This window comes from Larimichthys crocea, chromosome XIV (assembly GCF_000972845.2).
Source record: "Larimichthys crocea isolate SSNF chromosome XIV, L_crocea_2.0, whole genome shotgun sequence".
NCBI lineage: Eukaryota > Metazoa > Chordata > Actinopteri > Sciaenidae > Larimichthys > Larimichthys crocea.
This window is the reverse complement of record NC_040024.1, coordinates 13,277,441-13,301,914: the sequence shown is the minus strand read 5'-3', so window position 1 is coordinate 13,301,914 and position 24,474 is coordinate 13,277,441. Positions and strand designations below refer to the sequence as shown.

Below are 24,474 nucleotides of genomic sequence, written 5' to 3'. Positions count from 1 at the left end.
TTAATAAAAAGAACATAGATCAAGTTAAATGACAGAAATGTTTCATAGCTTTCTTCTTTCAATCTCAAGCCAACCAAAAATATGAAAATGAAACAGTTTTATACACAATATAGCCTAAACTTCCCTTCTTGTCTATGGTTAAGTTCCGTAACATCAGATCTACTGTGTGTTGTCTTACCTCCTCTTTGTGGTTCTTGATGGGAAGGCAAAGGATACTCTGGGTTTTGTAACCTGTGATCAAGTCCACCTCAGCATTGAACCTGGGGTCCTGGGGAGGCAAAGCGCACATACATAATTCAATCTTTAAAGCAATAAAAACGGTTTCCAGCAGGTCAGAGATACACTTTAGGACAGACATCGGCTTTTGATCACTGATATTCTCTGTGCATTCCTACTGAAACTCTAAATAATTCAAACTGGCAAATCAACAGACTGACTGTTGACTTGCCAAGCTTTGGATTTCTCCACATATTGAAGCTGTGTGCAGGAAAATAGAGGGTTTTTTTTCAGCCTTTTCAAAACTAGAAACACAAGAAGTTCAAAAAACAGATTCAAAAGTGCTTTGATCTACAAAAACGTGTTACTGCGTACAACATAAAACCAGCATAGCTTCAAAAGCCAGGAGTTAGCATTTGATGTACTAACAGCGTTAGTTTGTGGGGTTTTTGGATTACATTAAAAAAACATTTCAAAACAACTCTCCCCTTCACACTGTAGTATCTTCATCTCTGTAGAAAAAGCCATTTCTTATGGCTATCAGTTTGTATGCTAGCGGGTCTGTCCTTTTTGGATTTGGGATACGGCTAACTACCCAAGGACACACAGCAACAGCCTCAGTCCTAAAAGTCTATTTATAAGTCATTATAAGTCATTAATAATTTAAAAGTCATATTTACACTGTTAAAAGTCAAAATATACTAAAGTGACACAGAAAACTACAAACCAGTAGCTAACCTAAACCATTAGCTTGATAAGCTAGTTAGCTACATCTCATATCAGTCAACAAAATGCATGGTAGGCTATAAACCTTCATTTGTCTGAAATCAAGGATGGGTTTCACATTTGAATTGAACAAATTGAACATATTTCAATATCATTGAACTTTAAGATAATATGTAACATTCCATTGAATTGAACGGTAAGTCTGCCACGGCCTAGTAAAAATGCATATGTGCTGTCCAAGAACAAAATGCAACACTAATTTGGGGAGTTGGGATTAAGTGATCTGTCAAAATGATTGAAAAAGTCTCGGCCATCAGCAGCTCCAGCAGTCCAGACCTCCTCTCTAAGTTCAACCACCTACGCTGACGACAAATGCGGGAATCATTTGCATAAAGAAACTGATATTCTGTAGCAGCTGCACACATGCAGCAAGCAGGTTATGCAACACAAAATTCTACCCTCCTTCCAAAACAAAAGCCTCATAGTTTTGTTGGTAGTTGTGGTTTTAGTGCTATCAATCAAGGAGGCAAAAAGAGAGAGAGTGGCCTCTGAAGGCATGTGCACCGGTGGGTGGGGAGGTATTTTGTATAGATGACTATTCTCCTGTTGGACAGGCTGACCTTTAAACACTCAGCCTTTCTCTGACCATTACCATAATCCTCTAAACTCAGTAGGAGTAAAATGGCTGAATCACAACAGGATTCTTCAAGCACAGTTCTCAGTAGCTCTACACTGTAGTGGTCCTTATTTAACTCCCCCTGATGGGAGAGAGAATATTATTATTATTATTATTATTATTAGAGGCAGGCCTTTATTCCAAAAATTTAATTTTTGTTTTATAGTATGAAGTATATTTCATCATGTTTCAATGAGAAGCCTGCTTGTTCTCTGATATGCTTTTGCTACGCCAGTCTTACTGTACACAATGGAACCTTACTTTCTGATGTTTCAAATTAAAAGCCTTTCTTTTCTGCTCATCTTTCAACGATAGACTGCAAGAAATGTTGAGTTTCAAGTTTTGGAATTGGTTAGAGAATAACTTATTTGTATGATCAAGCATCAACCTCTGTGGCTGGGAAATAAGGCCAATGCAGAAGTACCAAAAACTGCAATTCCTTAAAAGTCCACTTGAGGCTGGCTCCAGAAGTGAGTCAGTCTCCATAAGTCCCCATGTCCAAATGTCCAACTTCACAGCAGAAATAAACATGTTTACAGCCTGGTACAAAAAACAGTTTTGGTCTCTATAGCTAATTTCCCCGTTCATGACAACTGTACTGAGGGTGAATTTATATACAACTCACCTGTTCAGATGATATTAAGGCTTAAAATATGCAAGATTAACAGTGTGGATGCTTTGATTGACAGGTAGGTGATGTTACAGATGGCTTGTTGAGCATCATTCAGCCCACCCGAGCTCCCCCCACGTTCCACGTCTTTGCTGATTTCTAGATTAGCCGAGAGGTGATGGCAGTCAAAGTCACCACACTGAGCTTCACAGTGGCTTTTCAGAAACTTGTGGGTGACATCATGGAGACTACATCCATGTTTTATACAGTCTGTGGCTTTGTTGCACTTCTGTATTTAGTATGAATGAAATGTGGAAGTGTGCCTTGTGTGTTTGCGATGTAGGTAAATATATAAAAAATGATAAACTTTGCCAAATGAATTGATGTTTTCCAAAATAAGCAAAAGAAAAATGTTGTTCTTCTTCTTGGCATGGACGTGGCGTGTTCTCAGCCATAAAACAACAAATCATAACGTCAGGAAAACATCAGGTTTCAGATACTGCAAGGTTTTCTTTTAAATTGCGTCAGCAATTTGAAAAAGGGTTATTATTTGAAAAACGTCTTTTATGGACAGCACACACACACACACACACACACACACACAGAGTAACTTTAAACTGACTGATAATGGCTGCAATTATCTCCATAGAGCTTTTTTTTTTATATCCCTATCAAAACTCCAACCCAAATCATTGCCTCTTTCACCATGACTCACTCTGCCACAAGCCGCAACAGCCTTTCACTTACACAAAACCCTCAGTTTACATACACACAATCATCATCTTTCAGAATCCAACAAATATGTGGCCGGATCAGCTGAAATCAAAACACAACTCAGTGAATGATAGATAAGTCCTGCAGGCCGCCCCCCCTCAAAGCTTCCATGGTGGATTGAGCACAGTGCAGGCATTTATAAGGACATCGTCCCCCCCCAGCCTCTGTGTAGTTTGGTTTGGCCTATGCTGTTGCCAGACACTTAGTTAGTGCCGCCCACAGAGGACTGAACTAATGTAAACAGGCATATCTCTCATCACGCTGCTGAAATCAATGTAATCCTGAGCACACTAATGGGAAGGTAAAGATCCAGTCAGATAGATGGGGAGTCCCTCGGATGACGCAGGTGGACTTCCTGGAAGCAGTATCAGGTTCTGCACACACACACACACACACACACACACACACACACACACACACACACACACACACAAATATAGCTTGCAGCATACTCTCAGGTAATCTATAGTAACAATGTGCATGAGTAAATCACACACACACAACTACTGTTGATTTACACACACACACTTTTATGTTAACACGCACCTTAACAAGGTGAGTCATTGTACAATACACACACACACACACACACACACACACACACACACACACACACACACAGAAACGTGCACTTACCTGGAAGCAAACCCAAATACACACACACACTTTTTTATTTTCATTACACGTATTCATGTGTGCTTACGCGGATTAATGACACACATTCGTGTGCACACGCACACTCAAAACCACACTTGAACCACCTAGAAGATGCACACACACACACTCACAGCAAGCTAATTGGACACAGGTGGACACTCCCTTCAGCCACTCTTGTTCTTTATTGGTCATTCTCACCTCGTCTCCTTTCACACATCTTCCTCACATCATCATCATCATCATCATCGCCATCATCATCATCTTCTGGTTGGCAGGCAACCAGGGGAAGGTACACAGCAGGAAATCTCTTCCCCTCTCTCTCTCTCTCTCTCACACACACACACACACACACACACACACCCATAGCAAATGATGTCAGACACTCAGGATGCTGTTTTGTGGTCTGTGAAGTTTGATGACAAACAGTCTTAAATCTTTTTCATGGCAGCGAGGACAACATCTGTCATCAGTTTTCTTCAGCTGAAGAGCGGTTTTGTTTTCTGTGGCTCGTGGATCAGGAGCACAATCTGCTGATTTTCAAGAGAAATGCTGCATGTTATCAGCAGGAAATGAGTCATTAGACAAATGACTTTATCTTATTTAGTAAGTGAGTTTTAAAAATCTATTCACAGTCAGTGTGCTTGCATGTGCACTAATATCCTCATTATGTGCTGCGTGCGTCCTGCTTTCACAGATCTGGAGACTGTTCTGAGCATGTATACAAAGATATGAATAACCAGAAGCAGGTTATGTTCCATGTTAAAGCAGAGGTTTACCACATATCCTGATACATGATCAAAACCAGGCTTCTAAAAGTGTTGTAGTACTCAAGATCCATCCTGTTCTTGTTGCAGTTACTGTTAGTAGCTGTCACCTCTCCACACTCACCTTTACCTGCACTTCATAAAAGTGAATACAGGAGACAGGACGAGAGACTGCGTCTGTCTGGGACAAGATGTTCTTCATAAACTACAAAGAGTTCATCTGCAACACAGTGAGACGCCTCACCCAAAAAGCCTTCACTCATCTAAAGCATGATACTTCACCAAATATGACAATGTTTAGTTAGTTTTAGTTATCTCTATCATTGTAAGAACATATGGAAGTTTCAGTTTATAACTTATACGTTTTTTTGCCTTAACAGGACACATTTATTACGTTTTGTAACATTTTTATGTGTTATGATATAACTGGAACAAAATGATGATAAAAATAGAAGATAATAAAGAAATATTTTAAGAAATGTTTTTTTTTCATGTCCACAATCATTTGATATAAAAGCAATATGTCATTATCACAAAACTACAAAAAACTTCCAATGACTCAATTTTTTTTATAGTCGACTTAAAACGAGGTTAAAACGTTAAGAAAAGTTTCCTGTTAAAGGTTCTTATTAAAACAGAATTATTTGGTATTCAGTGATAATAAGAAAAATGTGTCTTTAAAACATAAAAATATCCTGCAACGTGATATTCATATGTCTCAAATTTTGTCCTAATTTTGAGATATCCGCTTCTCAGATTTGTGCCTCCAGCTCAACATGATTTTGGTGAATGGAATTTCATTGGAGGTGCTCAAATCTTTGAAGATTTAAATAAATAATAAGACCTTATTCCAGAGGGAGTGTCCCCGTTACTGTGGATAATCAGAACACAAACGGCAAGCACGTCTCTATTTGTCCTGATTCCCTTCTGCACAGTGAAAGTTCACACGGGGTTGAAATTCCTGCCAGCTGCCAGTTTAAGAAATAATAACAAAAACACAAAAAAATCAGCAGGAGCAGTGACGTGATTCCACTTCGTGTCCAATATCACTTCAGCGTATTCAGAGATTTTGTGGAAATGGCTGCCAACAGCTCTGTAAAAGGCGGAATATCAAGGAGCGGATACTCGATAAAAGAAAAACTTCAGATACGCGTCACTGACGTGATTTACGCTGGAAATAGTAAAACTGTGAAATTCCACTGTCCACTCTTTAGTTTGAAATATTGCAGGTTATAATGTTAACTGTATAAATCTATACGGTCGGTTTGAAATTCCTCATAGAGAAACCACACACACACAGAAGTCAAAGATATGAACACACGCAGAACACATGCATTTAATTACAGCCACATACTTTCTCTCTCTCTGTATGTCTTGCTCTCTCTCCACCGTCCTCCACCTCGCTCCCTCTCTTCCACCCACACACACGAACGCCGCGCACATCTGCTTCTTTTTGAAGGCACTCGTAACTCTTCTGGAGGAAGGTCGCATTCGGTGTGCAGCCAAAGACGTACACTGGCGCAAAAACACTCATCACGGAACAGCGTTTCGAAGAAAAATCTTGATTTGTGGAAATATAGTCAGGAGCAGCTGGAGGGGTCAAAGGTCAGTGGCTCAATCTGCAGAGGTCACACTGATGAAATCCAAACCCCTTCACACACACCAGTGGTGGCAAGCTAGGCTCCCAGACACTGGATGCAAGCACTTTTTAATTTAATTATTATTAATCATCGATCCATAATTGAAATAATATAAATAAATCAAATAGCAAAATATGCTGCCACTGTTTGAGGGGAGAATCTTTCACCACACACCTTCCACTACAGTCAAATTATTGTTTTGTTTTTTTATTATTTAACGAAAGAAAGTAAAAAAAAAAGACTGTGTTTCAATCTCATGTCAATCAGGGTGTGATTAGCCTAGCTTAGCATAAAGACTGGAAGCAGGGGGAAACAGCTAGCCTGGCTATACGTAAGGGATCAAATACACCTACGAACGGCTCTAAATCTCACAGAAATCATTTCTTTAAATTCAAAATTCATAAACAAAGCTTTGTGGTTCTGTAGGGGAACTATTTCTTGACGAACAGCAGTTCTTCCACCCTCCTGTTATTTACTAAAAAACAGTCACATCACATAACTCCCCGTAAACAAAGACAAATCCAGATCATTGGTGAGACTTGGACGTCAGAGAGGTTTGATTATTGATTGAAGCGAGATGGTGACATTCTGCTGAAACCTGATCGCTCAGAAGGTCAGTACACCGAAACTGTCAGAGGTCAACATCTCACCAGACACTCTTCAGCTACTAAGTGAAAGTGTGTGTCTGTGTCTGTGTGTGTCTGTGTGTGTCTGTATGTGTGTGTGGTGATGATGAACCCTCCAGAGAAGCTCTTTGACCTACTTGTCCTTCTTTGATCCCCCTTCTTCCCCCTCAAGTCTGTGCTCTGTCAGCACAAAACATTAAATACACCCAAAGCAAACACAAGCCTGTTTCTTCTCCCACACACACATACACACGCATGCACACACACAAATGCATAGACAGCAAACCACCTCGTTTCAGGCTTCAGCATCCAAAAAAAAGAAAAAAGAAAAGGAAACCAAACCGCATGAAATCCTGCACATCCTCACCTCGTAAGCGTTCTTGATATTGAGCGGCTGTCCCGTAGCGGCTACGTGTCCCACAATGCCCTTGTTCCACTCCAGCCGGATGCAGTTACTGGAGGACTCCTCCAGCGTGGATCCCTCGGCTACGTCGAACAGGCGACTGACCAAGAACTTCCTGTTGGAACTGTCCTCTCCCACCTGAGACCACACACAGGACGTGTTAGATTTTAGATGGAATATTGGATCCTCTTATTTTTCTGCTAAAAATAAGAAAAGTCATCTCCAGATGCACCACACATTCTTGTTACTGACATAGGTAACACCATTACACACTATTTAAAAGACAGAACTGAGGCAGAACCAGGAAGACCCGGTCCACTACCTGAGACCCGGGACGTATGGATGGATGATGTACTGTTAAATAAGCTTTAAAGTCTGTGGAAGGTAAGGATGAATATGTGTTCTGAGTTTGTCAGACCAAAGAAGAAAGTGTTATTAACCACTCAGCCAAATTTGAATGATTACAAATTAATTCTCAGCTCCAGGACTGTGGGGGCGTGTCCTCTGAATGTGCTGAAGCCACGCCCACTCGTGGCAGCCGTCATGCAGCCATTTTGAAGCGACTGAAACGTGTCAGATGAGTTCAGAAAATGACATGACTAACTTTGAAACACTCTGAGTGAGATGAATTCATCTCCATCTCTCTGCTAGGGGTGCAGGGGTATGCTCAGGGTGGCCTCAGCGTGTCATCGAGCCACCCTTTAAGGACCGCCCACAAAATCCTGGACTGAAAACTGGAGAAAAACAGTTTGAACCTCTAACTCCACATTTCACTAATATATCGTTCAAAGTTTTTTCAAGTTTTCAGCATCTATTTTCCAACATATGTATTTTGAAAGAAATCTCAGAATTGCCTTTACATGGGCTTTGGGTAAAGTTTCTAGAGCATCAGTAATGTTGACATGCACGATACTGTAAATGGAGTGTCAGCACAATGAGTGTGGAGACAGAATTTGACCAGTGTCTATGTCGCCGAAGTCTTGAGAGTCTTCAGAGTTTTGCGCAAATCTAAAAGCAGCTCTTGGCGATCTGAGACAGCTCAGTGGTGATTCATCCAATCTCATCACACAGACCTGTGTGATCTCTGAAAACATGTTCTCTGTGTTAGGATTGGACGGACAAAGCCATGTGAGTGTGTTAAGTGAACAAGCACCATTATAGGTTAAAAATACCAGGTGGGTAATCAAAAGCTGGTGGCAACAAGTGGCAATATCATGGCTGTCACAGTGACTCCAGTAAAACCAGTTAGGGTTCTGAAGTTGTTTCCATTCCTACCAGGAAGAGTGAGTAGCGGTCTGCGGCGATTAGCTCGTTGATGTGGAGGAAGATCTTGTGGCAGAGTGCTGTCACGTCCAGATGACTCGACACGTCCTTCACCAGCTCCAGCAGCCTGGTGCAGCGGTCAACCCCGCTCCCGCTACCTGGCCCACTGCATCCGCCTCCGTTTCCTCCCCCGCCGACACCACCCTCACCCATCACCGAGCCCCAGAGAGGAGGGACTGTCTTGCGGTCAGCGTCGCTCAGAAAAGTCAGAGAGCCCTCAGAGTCTTTAACCACGATGGGTCTGAGAGGGCGGTCAAACTCGGACGCTGAGATTTTGCGAGTGGGGGTGCCCGGGGCCGGGCTGGAGACTGTGGCCGGGGATGGGCAGCGGTTGTCCAGGAGGCTGAGCGTGGGTGGGAGGATGATGGAGGCAGAGGGGGGAGCGGGGTCTGTGGAGGACTGGTGGGCACGCTGCTGTGGAGGATTTTCTTTGGAGGCAGATGGTTGGATGGAGTGGACACGCTCAGCGAACCAGGCATTCACCATCTCCCTGTGGAAACAGAGAAGAAAGTGTATCCAACACTTTGCAACTGGAGCAGAAGATACCGTATCTGTACAGCCGGTACAGTAACTGTTACAGGTGCACTGTGGGTTAAAGTGTCAGGAATGATAAGACCGTCTGAAACAGATTACAAGTGCTGCACGACTGACAATGAGAGTTTCCACAAACAGAGCTTTTATTCGTGACAGACAAGCGAGCACATATTGAACAAATGAGTAAAGACACAATACAGCACACTGGTTGACAGTCACTAATTAACCCACAAAATCCCACAAGGACACAAACTCCTCTCTGTTCTTGTACCGAAACAAAAACAAGACATTCACATGCTCAAAACTGGCAACTGGCTCCAACCACAAACAATGAACACTTGGTCCCATCAGCTCAGCGATCCTAATGTGACATGCAGTCTGTGTGGAGATCTCATTTGTACCCAACTACAACCAACCAGAGGTGGAGCATCTGGAGACTCAGACCTCTAATAGCCAGCTTAGATTTCCAAAGTTCTTGGAAATTCTGTTTTTTGTTTTTTTTTTAATTTGAAACTAATTTAACTGAGGTCAGATGTTTGGTTTAAAGAAAGACTAATTTGGAGAACAGTTGTAACCGTGGCCTCAAGTGGCAACTACAGCATTATTGCAGCACTACAAGTTTTTAACTGGTTATGGAACTATTCAAATTTAATACTGATGCCTCTACAGTATATGATCCCAATAAAAGAACATTTAAGGATAGTTATTTTGAATAATGGCCACCCAATCGGATTTGTTTTTTCGTGGAAACACTACCTCTTTTGTCCACAGGGGCCGCCAGAATCAACACGAAAACTAAGTTGCTAGTTGCTGTTGCTAAATATTTTAATATTAACAATGATCAAATGACTTTCAGCTCATTGTTTGGGTTTTACAGCCCGCTACTTTACCGTTTAAGCTCGGTCTCACGACTGTAATCGACCTCATTTCTAGCAGCGTGCAGCTTTTTTCAGCTGAAAAAGCTCACTGTACACTACCTGTGCAATTAATGTTCAACTTTAAACTGAAGATGAATCTATCCGCTCACCCATCCACCACTTGGTAGTCACGTCTTCTCCAATTAATCCCTTCCTGTCTGAGATTCCTCTTTTCTTTCTTTCGCTTCACTTCTTCTGCACATCATATGCACCTGAAAACATTTTCATCTAAAGTCTGCCGCAGGCTAAAATCAAGCTTTTGTACCTGTGAAATTGGACAGCAAATGACATCTCTTAGAATAGCGGGCACTGGCGATAAAACGATTGAGGATTTCATTACTGGAAAATCTTGAAAAGAAATGTAGAGATGAAAATCCTTCCTGGAGTTAAAGTACGACCAACAGTGGGAAATAAAAGTGAACATGGGGACAGTGGATATGTGATTATCTGCCTTCATTGAAGCTGTGTGCGCTGAAACCCTCTTAAGTGTCTTAATGTGGATGGAACAAATCTAATGTGAGCGTGTGTATGTGTGTGTGCGGATGGTAAATTGGATGTGATTACAGAGAAGCTCTCCAATCAGCCGACACATTGTCTAATCAACTCCTACAACACAAACACACCGGACGCGCACATGCACACATTTTCGGCCATGCTTTCCACTGAAGGTCACGTGACTTCACTGTGATGTTTCCACACCAATCAGAGGCTCCGTTCACCTGAGCTGAATGCAAGAAACCGAGGGAAGTCATGGAATTAAACCATGGTATCTTGGGTTCTGGGCCAGGCAAATAAAATAAGGAGCCACAGAGAATGGGGCCGTTATCTGGCGGTGCCAGTCAGGTTGAGTTCTCCTCACTCCCATCTCCCATTGAGCCGCCTGCCTCCCCACAGAGCCGACCCTAATGTATCCAGTGGAGGTGTGGCTGAATCAATACCTCTCTAAGAAATGCCTCTCAACCAGAACGGCAGAATGGCTGATGTGTGCAAACCTCTTGCACAGAACCGATCAACTCCGGTCGAAAAACAGCAGGAGAGGAAGTAAAAAGTCCTCTGACAATGCTCTTCACGGACAAAATATTTTGATTGAGATAGTGTGCGTTAGAGTTACCGGATGAAAGAGAAGTTGCCATGGTGGTTCAAGTGGCCAAATGGGTCTGAAGGGGGTTTGTCGGTAAAACAAACACAGACCTGGAGTGTCCTGATGAAGAGCTGCCACGCTGATGAAATGTACAGATACGCTTTCTGCTAAAGAAATGCCTTATATAGCTGCTCCTGCCTGATTTGGAAGCCTGTGTTTGCGTAGGAAATTAAACGTCTAATTTGCACCCAGCCACGCTCTCTAAAGGTCTGAAAGGCTGCAACAGAAAGAAAGAAAAAAAAATCATTGACGGCACGGGGAGGCTGTGCGGAAAGGCTTGTATAATTATCACCCATTTATCAAGAGTATGGGGCTGAGAATTAGAAACATTGGCAGCAGTAAAAGTTAATGATTAAAAGGCCCCTGTGCAACTTCTAGAGCTCTTACTGATTGTGAAGTGGATGGTGAAATGAAACAGAGCTGAGCTGAGTGCATTGGAGCAGCTCTGCAGGTACCTGAGCGAGGGGAACACAGGGGTGTCCAGGTCGGGATGGACCCCCATCACTCCTGCTGGAGCTGGACTGTTTTACTGTTAGATATGATCCGTGCAGGGTCACCTGGAATACAAACACTCTCATCTAACATCCCTGATTGGCTGTGGAGGTTGCACACAATGCAAACACTTTGTTTGCAGAGATACTCTTTTGGACACTTCACCATGTAAACAAATCCACCACCCAACCCTGCACACACACACACACACACCACCTCCACCTCCACCCCTTACTTTTACCTTGACGCCTTCCTGATAAAGTAGGAGTGCGTAAACTCCAAGTGGTCGTCCAGCCACGCTTCCATCCTCTCGCTTTCCGGGGAGCAGCAGCAGTCCTCCATGGCGCAAAGGCGACAACAGTCTCCCACCGTGAGCTCCGGTTACCGTCTACATCTATAACACGGAAGAACCGGTACCGAATAATGTGTACGGAGATAGACTGAGAGGAAGAGAGGGAGAGAGCGGCTCCGAGAGAGAGAGAGAGAGAGAGCTGCTCGGGGCCGGTGGGTCGGACGGTCGGTCGGTTTGGTGCGCTCGGATCATAAAGCGGTGACTGTGCGCTTCCTAGTTGGTGAAGCGACTACTGGAGGATTAGAGAGAGAGAGAGAGAGAGAGAGAGAGAGAGAGAGAGAGAGAGGTTACCCCCTCCCTCATCCTCGCTCTCTCACCCTTTTATGATAAAGGGCGCTACAAATAAACAAAGATAAAAATGATTGATAACTCAGCCAACTCATGATATTATTGAATTTTACACATTATGAGCCTCTGTAGACACACTGATGATAGCTTATTAGAAAAAGAAATCCTGCCAGTGCATGATATTTTTTTTCCTAATTCCACATAATTGATTAGAACGGCATATAAATGCATTTGTGTTGCCAAAGATCATAGAGGAAAACTGCAGAGGCTGATTCAAGCCCAACACAAGCTGGTTGTTTAATGAAACACATTTAAAGGGTCACTCCAGTGTTTTAGCTTTGGTAAAGTTGGTGAACTCGCTAAAAGATTTTAAAAAGGGTGGTCAACATCACACAGCAGAGGCAGAGATTTTTAGTCTGTGTCAAACTCCAAAAACACTGGATACTACATTTCCCATAATGCAACTTCATAGTCTGTCTTCAATAGAGTCCTGCCAGGTAAATACAGTCATCTTTAAAACTTCACTTCACTTTTACAGACTTTATGTTAAATAAGCATAGTCACCAAAACTAATCTCAGATAATTATTGAGTTGGATTTGAGAAAGGTCCTCCGAAGTAAATACAGGCATCTTTAAAACTCTACTTTCTGAGTTTGTGACACTGGTTATCTGTTAAAGAGTCGTAGTTGCCGAGCCTAATCTCAGAGAACCCGCCTGGTGACATCACTATCATCAAAAAGTCCTTAAGAAGAAAAGATAGAATATAACTCTGTCAGCTAATTTCCATGTGTAAAAGTGTTGGGCTGCACCTTTAAAGGCAAAAATGTTCCTGTCAGAAGCTCCGTCCAGTTTTTTACTTCAGTCATGTGAAACAGTTGGATGCATCTTTATAGGGCGTCTTATCTCTCTCCTACCACCCTTTAAAAAAGAAAGCTACATAACGTCTCCATAAAATAACCATTAACAATCCCTTAGGGTTTGGGGGATGTGGGTTAGTAGTTAGGGTTAGGGTTAGGGGGATGTTCCACACTGGCACACATTCCCAAAGGAAAGATTTCTTGTGGTCAAAGATAGCTCCTTAGAACAGTTGTGATATCTTAAAAGAATGTAGCATTACAGGCACTGGTCTTTGTGGAGGTATTTTAAGGAAACATTAGTTCCCTGACAGTGTTTACATAACCATGACTGAAGGTTATGTATAGACCTTCTGGGAATGTTTCTACAGACTAATGAAACTAAAATGAGCATTTTTTTTAAGGTTATAAGCAAAAGTCAGGTCCCACATCAGAAGTTAAGGGTCGAGTTTTTTCACTGGCCTAAAACTGAGGCCTCAGCAGGCGCATATCTGGGTTTCTAAAAACCCAACCCTACTGAACAAACTACCAAATATGAGACCCAAATCTGACCACAGACCCCAAGCAACACAATCGTGCAAACCCAATACTTTGATGGGACCCACCGGGTTCATGGAAGGGTGACCTGGCTTCGGTTTCAGAATTCTAACTTAGCTTAGCTTAGCTTATAATTGTATGTTTTCTGGTAGATATACATACTGTATATGTCAAACAAGTGCTACAAGTGTCTATATATTAAGTATTATCATAACCGTTGATGTACTGTTGATGTTTTAGTAGCTGCCTTTTCTACAACAAATGAAAAAGTCAAGACATTGTTAGCCTAGCTTAGCATACAGATGGGAAGTATGAAGAAACAGCAAGCCTGGCTCCATCTAAAGAGAAAACAACACTAAACACACCTTCCAACACCTCCAAAGATACAACTGCCAGCTTAAACACGTCATGACTCCGGCTATGTACTACATGAGATTGGCAATCTTCTCATTTCACTCAAAAAACAAAGACGTGTTTTTACAATCTGTTAGCCACCACAATGTATGTGAAGTTTAAATTGAGTCCATCGAGTAAAACAACTGTAATCTTACTACTGAGCAACCACAGACACCTGAACCCTGGTGTGGTGTTTCAGTTGTACAGGAAATTAAAGTCACAACAGAGTACCACAGATACTCAGAAGTCTGCTATGCACACATCCTATAGGAATATAAAGAAGATAAACATACGGTAAAGTAGCTCTGAGCCCCACCGACAGTCAGAGTATCTTTGCACTTATTTATCTTGGCTTTTACACCATGATGCACATCTATCATCTCCAGGGAATAAGCACCACAGAGGATTTTCATTCATTTCTGTTCAGATATTTGGTTTACAAAATGCTGATTTATAGCAACTGAAAAGAAGACCTATCAGCCCATCTGCTGTAATGAATACCCCGGAAAGAGGCAGATGGCTTCATTTTCTCACACTGCACAGACACAAACAAAATAAATAATAACTGTGAGAAATGTGTCAGAGAGGTTTTAGATGTTAGGAGAAACACTGAATATCTTTCTGATAATAAAAAAATTCAAAGATTGAAGCACTGTTTGAATTTAGAGGCGGGGTAAACAAGTCATTCATTTATTCATCTTGTTTGACCTTACTTAGCCTGCACGCTGTAATTAAGCTGCTAATTCCAAATAAACAATTCGTAATGAACCCGAGCAAGAAGCAACTTTTCAATTATCCCGTGAATCACATAGCTGGAGGAGCGCAGGCTTTTATTGATGAAGTCTAATGGCTTTCAGCCTGCATGCCTGTCCTCGCTGTGCTGGTCTCCAGTGTCCCCCCCCCCCCCCCCACAGCTGGACACTTGGCCCCCACCAGTGGTGTTACCTTACCAGCAGATGGTGGCTGGTTGTCCCCGGAGGGGGGTGGGCGCCCACCGGCAGCATCCCAGCCCCCCTCAAAACCTCCCACAAACCGCACAGCACAACCAATCAGAGAGACAACAGAGCCTCTCTCTAGTCAATCTGATGGTGAGATGGAGAGAGAGGGGGACACACAAACAGACACACCTCGCTGTGGTCTATATGATGACATATTTTGAGTTCACATGCTGTGCCCATTCACGTCTTTCTCTTTCTATTATACTTTTCACACATGCCCTGTACGCTGTCCACCTTTAAACAACCTCCTACGTGTTTGAATACTTTCATTGAAAACAGATGCAAAGTATATGCAAATGGAAGCAGGAACATGTCCAGCAGACAAATTTAGGTTTAGCAGACTCACTAAACATGTCAGCCTCCACTTGTTTGAAATGACCAAACAATACTGTAACTGTACTTATATAGGCCACACTGTCATGGTGTGGTATGATGGGAGCTAATCATTCATAAACATTGTGAATTGCCCATTTGTTTTTGACAGCACCACAGGAGCAGGTAGTGATCACTTTGAATTAACAGTATCTTAACCTCTGGCCTGGGTGAGTCTTGAAATTCTGAACTCACATCAGGATTTTCAACAGCTTCACAACGTGAAACAAAAACTCTCTTCAACAAATAAAACAGTGGATAAAGGTCACACTATCTCTACTCTCCACTGCTGTCCTGTACACACACACACACACACACACACACACACACACACACACACACACACACACACACAAAGTCCCTCAGGCTCTTTGACTCCTGAAGTTGCTCTTAATGTGTTTCTGAGCCCGAGCTGGTCACAACTTGTCTGCAGCAACGCAGCTTCTCCCTCCGTAACACCTCCACCTCTGTCTGAACAATGACCACACACAAACATCCATAATGTGACACTGCTGCCACAGTAGACCCGTGAAAGTGTGAACACACAGAGCTGGAAGTGCAACAGACAGTGTGCCTGCAGGCACTGCACAAACAGCTGAACGCAGCAAACACACAGTTCGAAACGTAAAAGCACAGTTTTGTTATTTGCTGTTGGCATTTTTAGGATGGAAAGCCTTTCAGAAGACATAAAGCAGCATGGGACATTAAGGGTTGAGTCATACCAGGATTTATAGCAGCAAACTTTGAGATTGAAAATCAATGAACTCCAATGGAACTACTGGGATCAGCACATTCACTCGAGTTGGTGAAGGAAGTCTGCGTGGTGTTTTGTTCATAAAGTTCAACTCTAGTGAACTTTAAACCAACAAGTCCTTCAAATTAAAAATCACATACAGTCAGTGTTCTGATGTGATAACCCCATCAGCAGGACGATTTGTTACAGAACTGTTTTCTCATCTGATGGCAGAACACCACCGTGCACGTCTACATCTCGTTGCAGCCACGATGCTGTTTTGGTCAGTTCTCCACGCGACTTCAAACCCCACTGAGAGCGCTTCAGAAGCGTTTTGCCCACCAGACTTTAATTTACTTGCTCAGATTTGGTAATTTCTTCTTGGTTTACGTGCCTCTAAATATGTAAATATGCTACTTTGGTAAATTGTTTCCCTTTTGGCTGTTCGACTGGAAGTTTGCACGGGGTGTTTTATTTTGAAAATCGAATAGGAGCCGAGTGAAGACCCACTTCTGGGCTGCTTCTGAGCCAAGACCATGGTTCTTCTGGTGGGATTTCAACCGTTGACTAAAGCAGCCACGATTAAGGTTGATCGTATGTTCTCCCTGTCTGTGTGGGTTTCCCTACGGGCACTCCAGCTTCCTCCACAGTCCAAAAACATTAATAGGTTAATTGGTGACTCTAAATTGCCTGTAGGTGTAAATGGTTGTTTGTCTCTATGTACCCTGTGATTAACTGGCAATTTGTCCAGGGTGTACTTTTTAAAATGAATGTTTCAATAAAGGTATGAGGTGAATCCAGCTGAAGGCTTTCTGTGTCAGTTTGTTCCTTCATCTGGTCTCCAACAGTTCGCTTGAGACAAATTTATATCTGACCAGACTGTCATGGATATTCATGGACAGGATGAATCTTTCATCTGTCTTCACTGGGTCAGCTGTAGCTGGATTACAGCAACATATGCTGTGGATACTCGGGGTCCCCAAAGGATGAACCCTGGGGCTTCTGTTGACCTTTCATCCTCTAGTGCCACCACACAAGCGAAACCATAGTATCTCACACTATGATGAAATTTCCCTGGAACCATTTGCATTTTATTCACTGTGAGTTTTCAGGCGAACGTTATCACAGGAGACTGATTGCTATCAGATTTGCAAAGCACGTCACCATCTAGCCCCGAATCAATCTTATCTGTGCAACTTCATCATGTCTCTGTTTGCTATTCAAATAGATTTGGAACACAGGCATATAGATAACAAAACTCACACACACACATATGCAAACACGTGCACACAGCATACAGTAGGTGTTGACACGTTATTCAAATCCCAATCTGCTGAACTAAATGCAATTACACACAAATCATACGCATGCGTGCGTTATGTAACACAATCGTTTGCCTAAGGTCAAGATCAGATGGAAACAGGCATGCACACACTCACGTGAATCAGGGGTTAATACACACACACACACACTCACACAGTGAGCAGGAATAAAGGATGGGAATATTTCTGCTCATTCTTCGTTGTGTGTCAGTGGACTCTGCCCTCTGGTTTTGCCGTCAGGAGACGATCAGCAAACACGCCTAAGAGACGAAGGAAGGAAATAAAAAGCTGAGAGGACCGTGATCCACACCTGAACGACACTCACACATCAGCTCAGCTCGGACTTTGTCATAGGGAACGCTCTTTTGCCATTTGGAGTTCAGTCTGGTTAGTCACTTTACATATTTTTCTTCTATTTCTCATCTTATCATACTCTGTAAAAGAACATCTGTAAATCTTACACAGTAAAAGTAAAATATGCCGTGAAGTGTGTTTTCCTGTATACAGTCAAACACAGTCAGAATCTTTATTTATGCATTTTAAAGGAATTCATACAGTCATTCATAAGTCGTGTTTTATATTAGAGACTGTTAATTGTACACCGTAATATTTAATGTCATACTTTACCGTCTTTTACTGTCAATGAAAACATGGACTAAAACGCCAAGCTTAGAGGTGAAATCAACAGTACTAATATCCTTTTACTGTAATATTAGAAAAAGAAAAATCGTATTTATTATGGTAAAATCCTGGCAACCACAGCTGCCAATTTTTTCCCATAAAAACATCAAATTCTTTTACAGTGTACACAAGCTTATTTTGTGTGAAACGTACTTCATAGCCTTTTTCAGAGATCTTTAATGACTCCAGAGTGTTTTTCAGGGAGGTCTCTGTGTGGCTGTATCAGGCAGAACTCATCACTTGATAATGGATGTTTTGTGGGAGATCAAGTACAATAATATGTTAAACTTGAGAAAGACGGTGATGTTCTATAACAAAAGATAATGTATTAGGATCTGTGCTCATGATTTGAAACAATACATGCTTTCTCATAACTGGGCGTGGTCTCTTCGCCCCTGATCTCCAAACCTTGTTTGGAAGTGTGGATGAAAGACAACCGGAGACGCTTCCGAAAGGTTTAGTAGATCATCTTTGGTTGAAACCAGACCGATGATTCAGCACCAACTGCTCATTTCATCTCCTCGATTCAGTGTCAGAATGTTCAGAAGATATGCGGGCCAAGTCCAGTGTTTAAGAATCGCTCATCAGTCAGACCTGATGCTGGTGTCCTAAACAGGAGGCGCAGAGGCTGGACCCACAAGACAGAGACAGGAAATGACTCTTCATCTCTGGTGTGATCCAACTCCAGAGGAGTTCAGACTAACTTTACACCAGGAGAGCAGCCCCAACTCAATCTTATCCACGTAGTCGGCCATCATCTGTGATCATACTACCAAATCCGAGCAGTCAGACATCAGAGATGCTGTAAAAAGTTTAGTTAGTTTATTTTATTTGGAGGCAAGTCCAAACATTAGACCTCTACAGTGTCTGTTACAATCCCTGAATACACAGGAAAACTGCACCAACTACTACAAACAAGTACAGTAGGTGGTGTAGGAGCTGAGGCAGGAAGTGGGACTGTAAACTGTGGTGGATGTTTGCGTTGGAGAGTTTGGGTATTTCAAATAAATTTGAGCAGTTTGAACTGCCGGAGCGGAGAGGGCAGACTGAAAAATGACATTTTAACACCACAAACTGACGTGATTATAAAATAATCAAACAGGGAAACGTCGATATCAGGATGGAGGTTGTGATAAATTCCTGGAGTATTAGTATTCTTCTTCTTCTTCTTCTCTCTGTCAGTGTAAGATTAAATTGCATGACAACCGTTACTAGCTGAAGACTGAGAGAGGAAGAGCGTCCTCGCTTGCAGACAGCAAAGGAAAGAGAGAGTGGGTTAGAGATGCAGCAGTTTGTAACAAAGATAACCTGCGATGCTGACGATTTTTTTTTCAGTCTCATGCACACAACTGCTGATGTTTAAACTTCCAGCCTTTTTTCTGAGTTGATAAAAAGCTGCCACCCTTTGCAACTTTTGCATCTTGCAGCCGGAGAACCATAAGTCTGACTATCCTGCAGCACAACACAGCAAAGATTGATCCTGCCAGAGGCATTATGACTAAAAAAATCTTCAATTTAAGAGATAAAAGGCTTCTGTTCAGCATCACTTTAGGTCCTGAAAACAGGACCGCTGTTTGTGCAGGGCTATGTTTAATGGCTCCGCTCCATCCAGCGAATGTTTGAGAAAACACAGACGCGTGTCTGCACAGCGTCAGCGCAGAGCGGGGGGACAACGGGAATAAATCTCACAAGAGGAGAGCGAGAGTGACACACAAGCCGTCCCCTTCCAGCTCGAATGGAAGTGTGTTTTCTGAGAAATCGCTGGAATGCCTTTGACGGCGTGTAAGCAAAGACAGTGACAGAAAACCTGACGTGATCCGGCCTCGACCCTTCGTTCTGTGGTGGAGGTATAATTTGCATTCAAACCTACAGTGCTGCTATAGCTACAATGACTTACTGTCCCAGCAAACAACGATGTCTTGTTTAGGTAACACACACACACACACACACACACACACACACACACACACAGCATCATGAGAGAGTTTGAATTCAGAAGCAGAAAGCAGGGGGTCAGCGCTGATGCTCCCGATCCTTTGAGAAAAATGCAATTTCCTGAGCGTCTGAAAGACGACAAGAGAAAAGAAATTGATTTGCACAGAAACATAAATCTTTCTCCCGCTGTGATAGAAGATAAATGACGACGACAAAGAAAGAGGGTGACCCTCGTTTCTAAAACGATTTCAATTTAGAAAATTGTTCCAGCTGCTTTTTGTGTGCAAATCATTTCAGGAATGACTTTATGGGGGAGAGGTGTGCGTGTTCGTCTGTGTTTCTGCTACAATCAGGATTATAAACCGGTCTGAAGGAATCTTGGATTCTTGCAAAGATTGAAAAATATCAATATTTATTCCTCTTTGCCATCCTAACAGGAGAATCATTTTTATTTCCATGCGTTCAGACCGGTGTGGGATGCGCCGGCTTGGCTTGGTTTGGTTTGGCAGGGAAGCAGCTTCCACATTTGTAATATTGATATGTCATATCTTTGCAGCTGGCTAACTGGCCTACAAGAACCACTTTGGTGAGTGAGACATATTGTATGTCAACTAGAGGTGAGTTCAGTTGTACGATGGATCACACTGTGGACGTGGAAGATGACAGAACATGATCGGGAGCTGGCTGGACAATAAAAATTGCAAAGTTACATTGTTGCGATGTTGCATTGAATCATTATGCTAACAGAGCATCATTACTCTTCTATGTTGGGAGATGTGGTGGAGGGAGGAAGACAAATGCATGAAAGCAGACACATTTTAAATCTTTTACACTTCCTGGGAAGCAGAAAATAAACGAGACACGTGCTGTGTAAAGCTATGTTCAGTCCTGAGCTAACGTCTGTAACCATGTGATCTTTACAATGCTAAACGCAGTAAAACACTAACTTCTTAATGTTTGTTTGACATTATGCTCTGATTTTTTTTGTGCCTGTACCTCTATTCAGGTTTTATACTAAATCTAATATTAAGATTAGTGATATTTGTTTTGTCAGAAAACCTGGTAAGAGATACAAATAAATAGCAGAAATAAGAATAAAAATAAGTATTGATTTACATTTCTATTATTTGTTATATATATGTTTTATTATATATATATATATATATATATATATATACACATTTAAAGACCCTGTAAGCTGTAACATAGGGCTACATAATTTATATATCACAGAATTTCCAGGTACAAGTATTGTAAAAAAAAAAAAAACCCAAAAACTTCATTTATTATTATAATAAATTATGAAATTTCCAAAGACAGAAAATATGTTGGCCTGAATTTTGTACAAAATGTACAAACTGACCACAAGGAATGTGAACTTTTGATGGATGCTACAGCCACACAAAAAAGAAGAAAAATAAAAAATATTTCACTCAGTGTAAACCCCATATGATTTCAATGAAGCCAAGCTAGAATATATGTGACAGTGTGGAATAAGATTATTTTAACAGCCTTAAAGCCTCTTTATGGGGAAGGCAAAAACTACATTCACCACAATACAGTAAAATGACAAAAATGTTAATATTCTGAACATTTCAGAAAAGAATTGAAACCAAGGCTCATCTCTAAGATTTTTGGCAAGCTAGCCAGAGCTGCTACAGAAACTCAGCAAACTCTCAGAGACCCTCGTGTTTAATGTTGTAGCAGGCCCTGCAGACTTTTCCCCACTGACATCTATTTTTAATATGTGATTATAGAAAATGTCATCAAACTCTCAGACTGATCAAAACAGTTAGTAGAGATTCACTATTATACCCATACTACACGTGCAAAGGCTTTGGCTGTGAACTTTGCATCCTTTTCTAAGTTTTTGAGTGATGCCATAATTGATTGCCTCTCCACCCCCACAGAGGATAAATGGTGCATAATGACAGGCACCCGGCTGAAACATTATCATCCATTTGCATGGCCTCTTAGCTTCTTGATGAGGTGGTGTTGTTTTGATGAGAAGCGATTTGCCATCTCAGCTGCATCGCCCCTGTTGAAATTCTAACTTTGACGTGCGTCTCAGCGGTGGAAGTGTTTCCAAAAATACATTTCTACCAGTAAGATTTCTGCACAGATGAAGATGTCAGCAGTCAACTGAGGAGTGAGCAGTGATTGCTGAGAGCTAATGCTGCTGATTCATCATTAGTCCGATCCAAACCTTTATTGAAGCAGCATCTCGTCTTCAGACTCCCGTCAATGAGAAAAGTAAGACCATGTGAGGAAAACCAGCAGCCAGGTTTGGAGCACATTGTTCAAGAAGCGGTACATTGCCAACGTCTTCTCAGACAAGGCAATGAAAGAAAAAAAGAATAAATTCTATACTCCAGCTGGAAAGAAAGTTTGTGTCACTTTGAAAACTTTAAATGGTAATGAAGTGAGATCCCAGCTTGGGGAACATACAGCACTTTTCATTACTTTGAGAACAGGAAAAAGGGTCAGTGTGTTCCCGCAGTGGAAGAGAGAACAAACATTTTGGTCATCTCGGGTGGAAGCTTGGAGAGGTCAACATTGCTGAGGCAGTTTGGATTTGACTTTCCTGACCAGTATTTATTCTTGTGAACTTACTTCATTTTCAGAACCTTTTAGCCTCAAACCTTCGAGCTTTTTAGTCATAACATATTTGTGCGCTTCATTGTGCATTGTTTGCCAAAAATCTGGATTCGTGGGCTTTAAGCACATTATGCAGTTTGTACCACAAATATGTGGAGCAACAATACCCTCCTTTCTACCATTTGTCTCCCACAGAGCTTTAGCTTTTTGCTTCGATCCTGGGAATGCTTTCAGTTCCCCCATTTCATCTGTCTCGCATGAAAGATGCTTGTCCTGATCTCAATTACCGTCCAGATTTACGACAGTTTCCATAGTCATAATGGCCCCCATAACTCAGCAAAAATGGCCTTACGGAACATCTATGAGTTTGCAAGGTAATGTGTATAGATTTCCCCTCATAATTTACTGCATTGTTTGTCAGTGACCACATTCTGAACTTTGCATTCTGTTAGATAATCAAAGGAGCTGTCACACCCAATGTCCTTAGAAACTTGCATACACACACAATAACAGACTTTCCCCTAATAAAAAGAAAACATTTAGACTCGAGAGTGATAATCTTTAGAATCTTGTAGCATGTAGCATGTAGCAAAATTCCAGAGCTATGCTAAGATCTAATGCTAATGAATCTCTAAACCTATCTCTGCACAATTACCAAAGTGTTGGCATTGGTTTGCTAACATGCTCATAATGGTGATAGGAACATGCAGAAACGTATACAGTAATAATACGCACCATCTTAGTTTAGCATTGCATGCTAATACTTGCTAATTAGTAAGCTACAAGCTAAGATTTGTAGCTACGTGGCTACTTAGCTACTTGGTCATAACCAAAAGTTTGACCTGATGACGAAAAGTCAGAGGACCAGCAAAGTTATGACAATTCATCCAGAGGGGAACATGAACGTCTCACATTTGCTTTCATGTCAATACAACCAACTGTCAAGATATTTTACTAAAAAGCTAAATTGAACAATTCAACCTGTTGGTGGGACTAACAGAAGAGTGAGGGGATCATCAGAACCATTTGGATGCATCCTCTGGAGATCATGACAAAATATCACAGTCATTTATCAAAGTGTTTTTGAGATATAGACCAAAGTTGTGGACCAACTGACCAAGTTGATATTGCCAAAAGTTGTTGACAGAAAATCCTCGACTCAAGATGAATTTTTATAGAACTCACCTGTTCAAATTCTAATAAGGCTTAAAGTTATGCATAATTAACAGTGTGGCTGCTTTGATTGACATTAGAGGTGGTTTGTTTGAGTAGAGGTGGCAGAGGCAGGACTGGCAAGATGGCAGTGACCAGAGCTACCATACTGACCATACAACATCTCTTCAGACAACCATTGGGTGACGTCTTGGAAACTACATCCATGTTTTATACAGTCTATGGGTGGAAGATGCTAGGATTGCATAGAGCCTCAGCATCTTTAGCCATCAACTCATGATCTATTCACTTCAGAGCTTTTGACCCTGCCACACAGTCTTTATTATCAGATGCTGTTTTCTCAGTTGTCATGGAACTGTAATTCTAAGCACTTTTAGGCCGCGTCTTGGCTCAAAAGGTTAAAGAAAAAGTACACAAGAATCCATCAGAATAAGCAATGGAAAGATTTGTCACAGTGAACCTGACCTAAAAGAAATGCTGATTCATTTTAGTCCTAACCACAGTCTGAGACCAAACCTGAGTCACCAAAAAAACACTACACTCATGCAGATTTCTTGCTTTTAGTGGATAGAGAATCCTGCTGCTGCACATCACCTGCAGGAAATAGACAAAACACCTGTGTGTGCATGTGTGTGTGTGGGTGTGTTTCTGAAAAATAAATTCACTCTGAAGGTTCCATAGTTCACATAATTTGGGATTAAAAATAAACCATAATTATATTTAAAAAAAAACTCCA

General features: G+C 41.7%; 1 protein-coding gene across 4 annotated transcripts in view; it reads right to left on the bottom strand.

Moving 5' to 3' along the window:
- The window catches only part of pde5ab (phosphodiesterase 5A, cGMP-specific, b), an 85,167-nt gene that overhangs the window by 44,823 nt on the left and 15,870 nt on the right, over nt 1–24,474 (bottom strand). For 2 of the 4 annotated variants that reach the window (XM_010738522.3, XM_010738523.3), the window contains exons 1-4: nt 11,741–12,101; nt 8,368–8,905; nt 7,057–7,230; nt 179–268 (exon numbers count right to left, since the gene is read on the bottom strand). In XM_010738522.3, coding sequence (XP_010736824.1) covers nt 179–268; nt 7,057–7,230; nt 8,368–8,905; nt 11,741–11,841 — 903 coding nt within the window. In that variant the 5' untranslated portion in view covers nt 11,842–12,101. Of the gene's footprint in view, nt 1–178; nt 269–7,056; nt 7,231–8,367; nt 8,906–11,740; nt 12,102–24,474 lie in introns of those variants that run through there. The other 2 variants (XM_019261035.2, XM_019261036.2) reach the window with 1 other exon arrangement.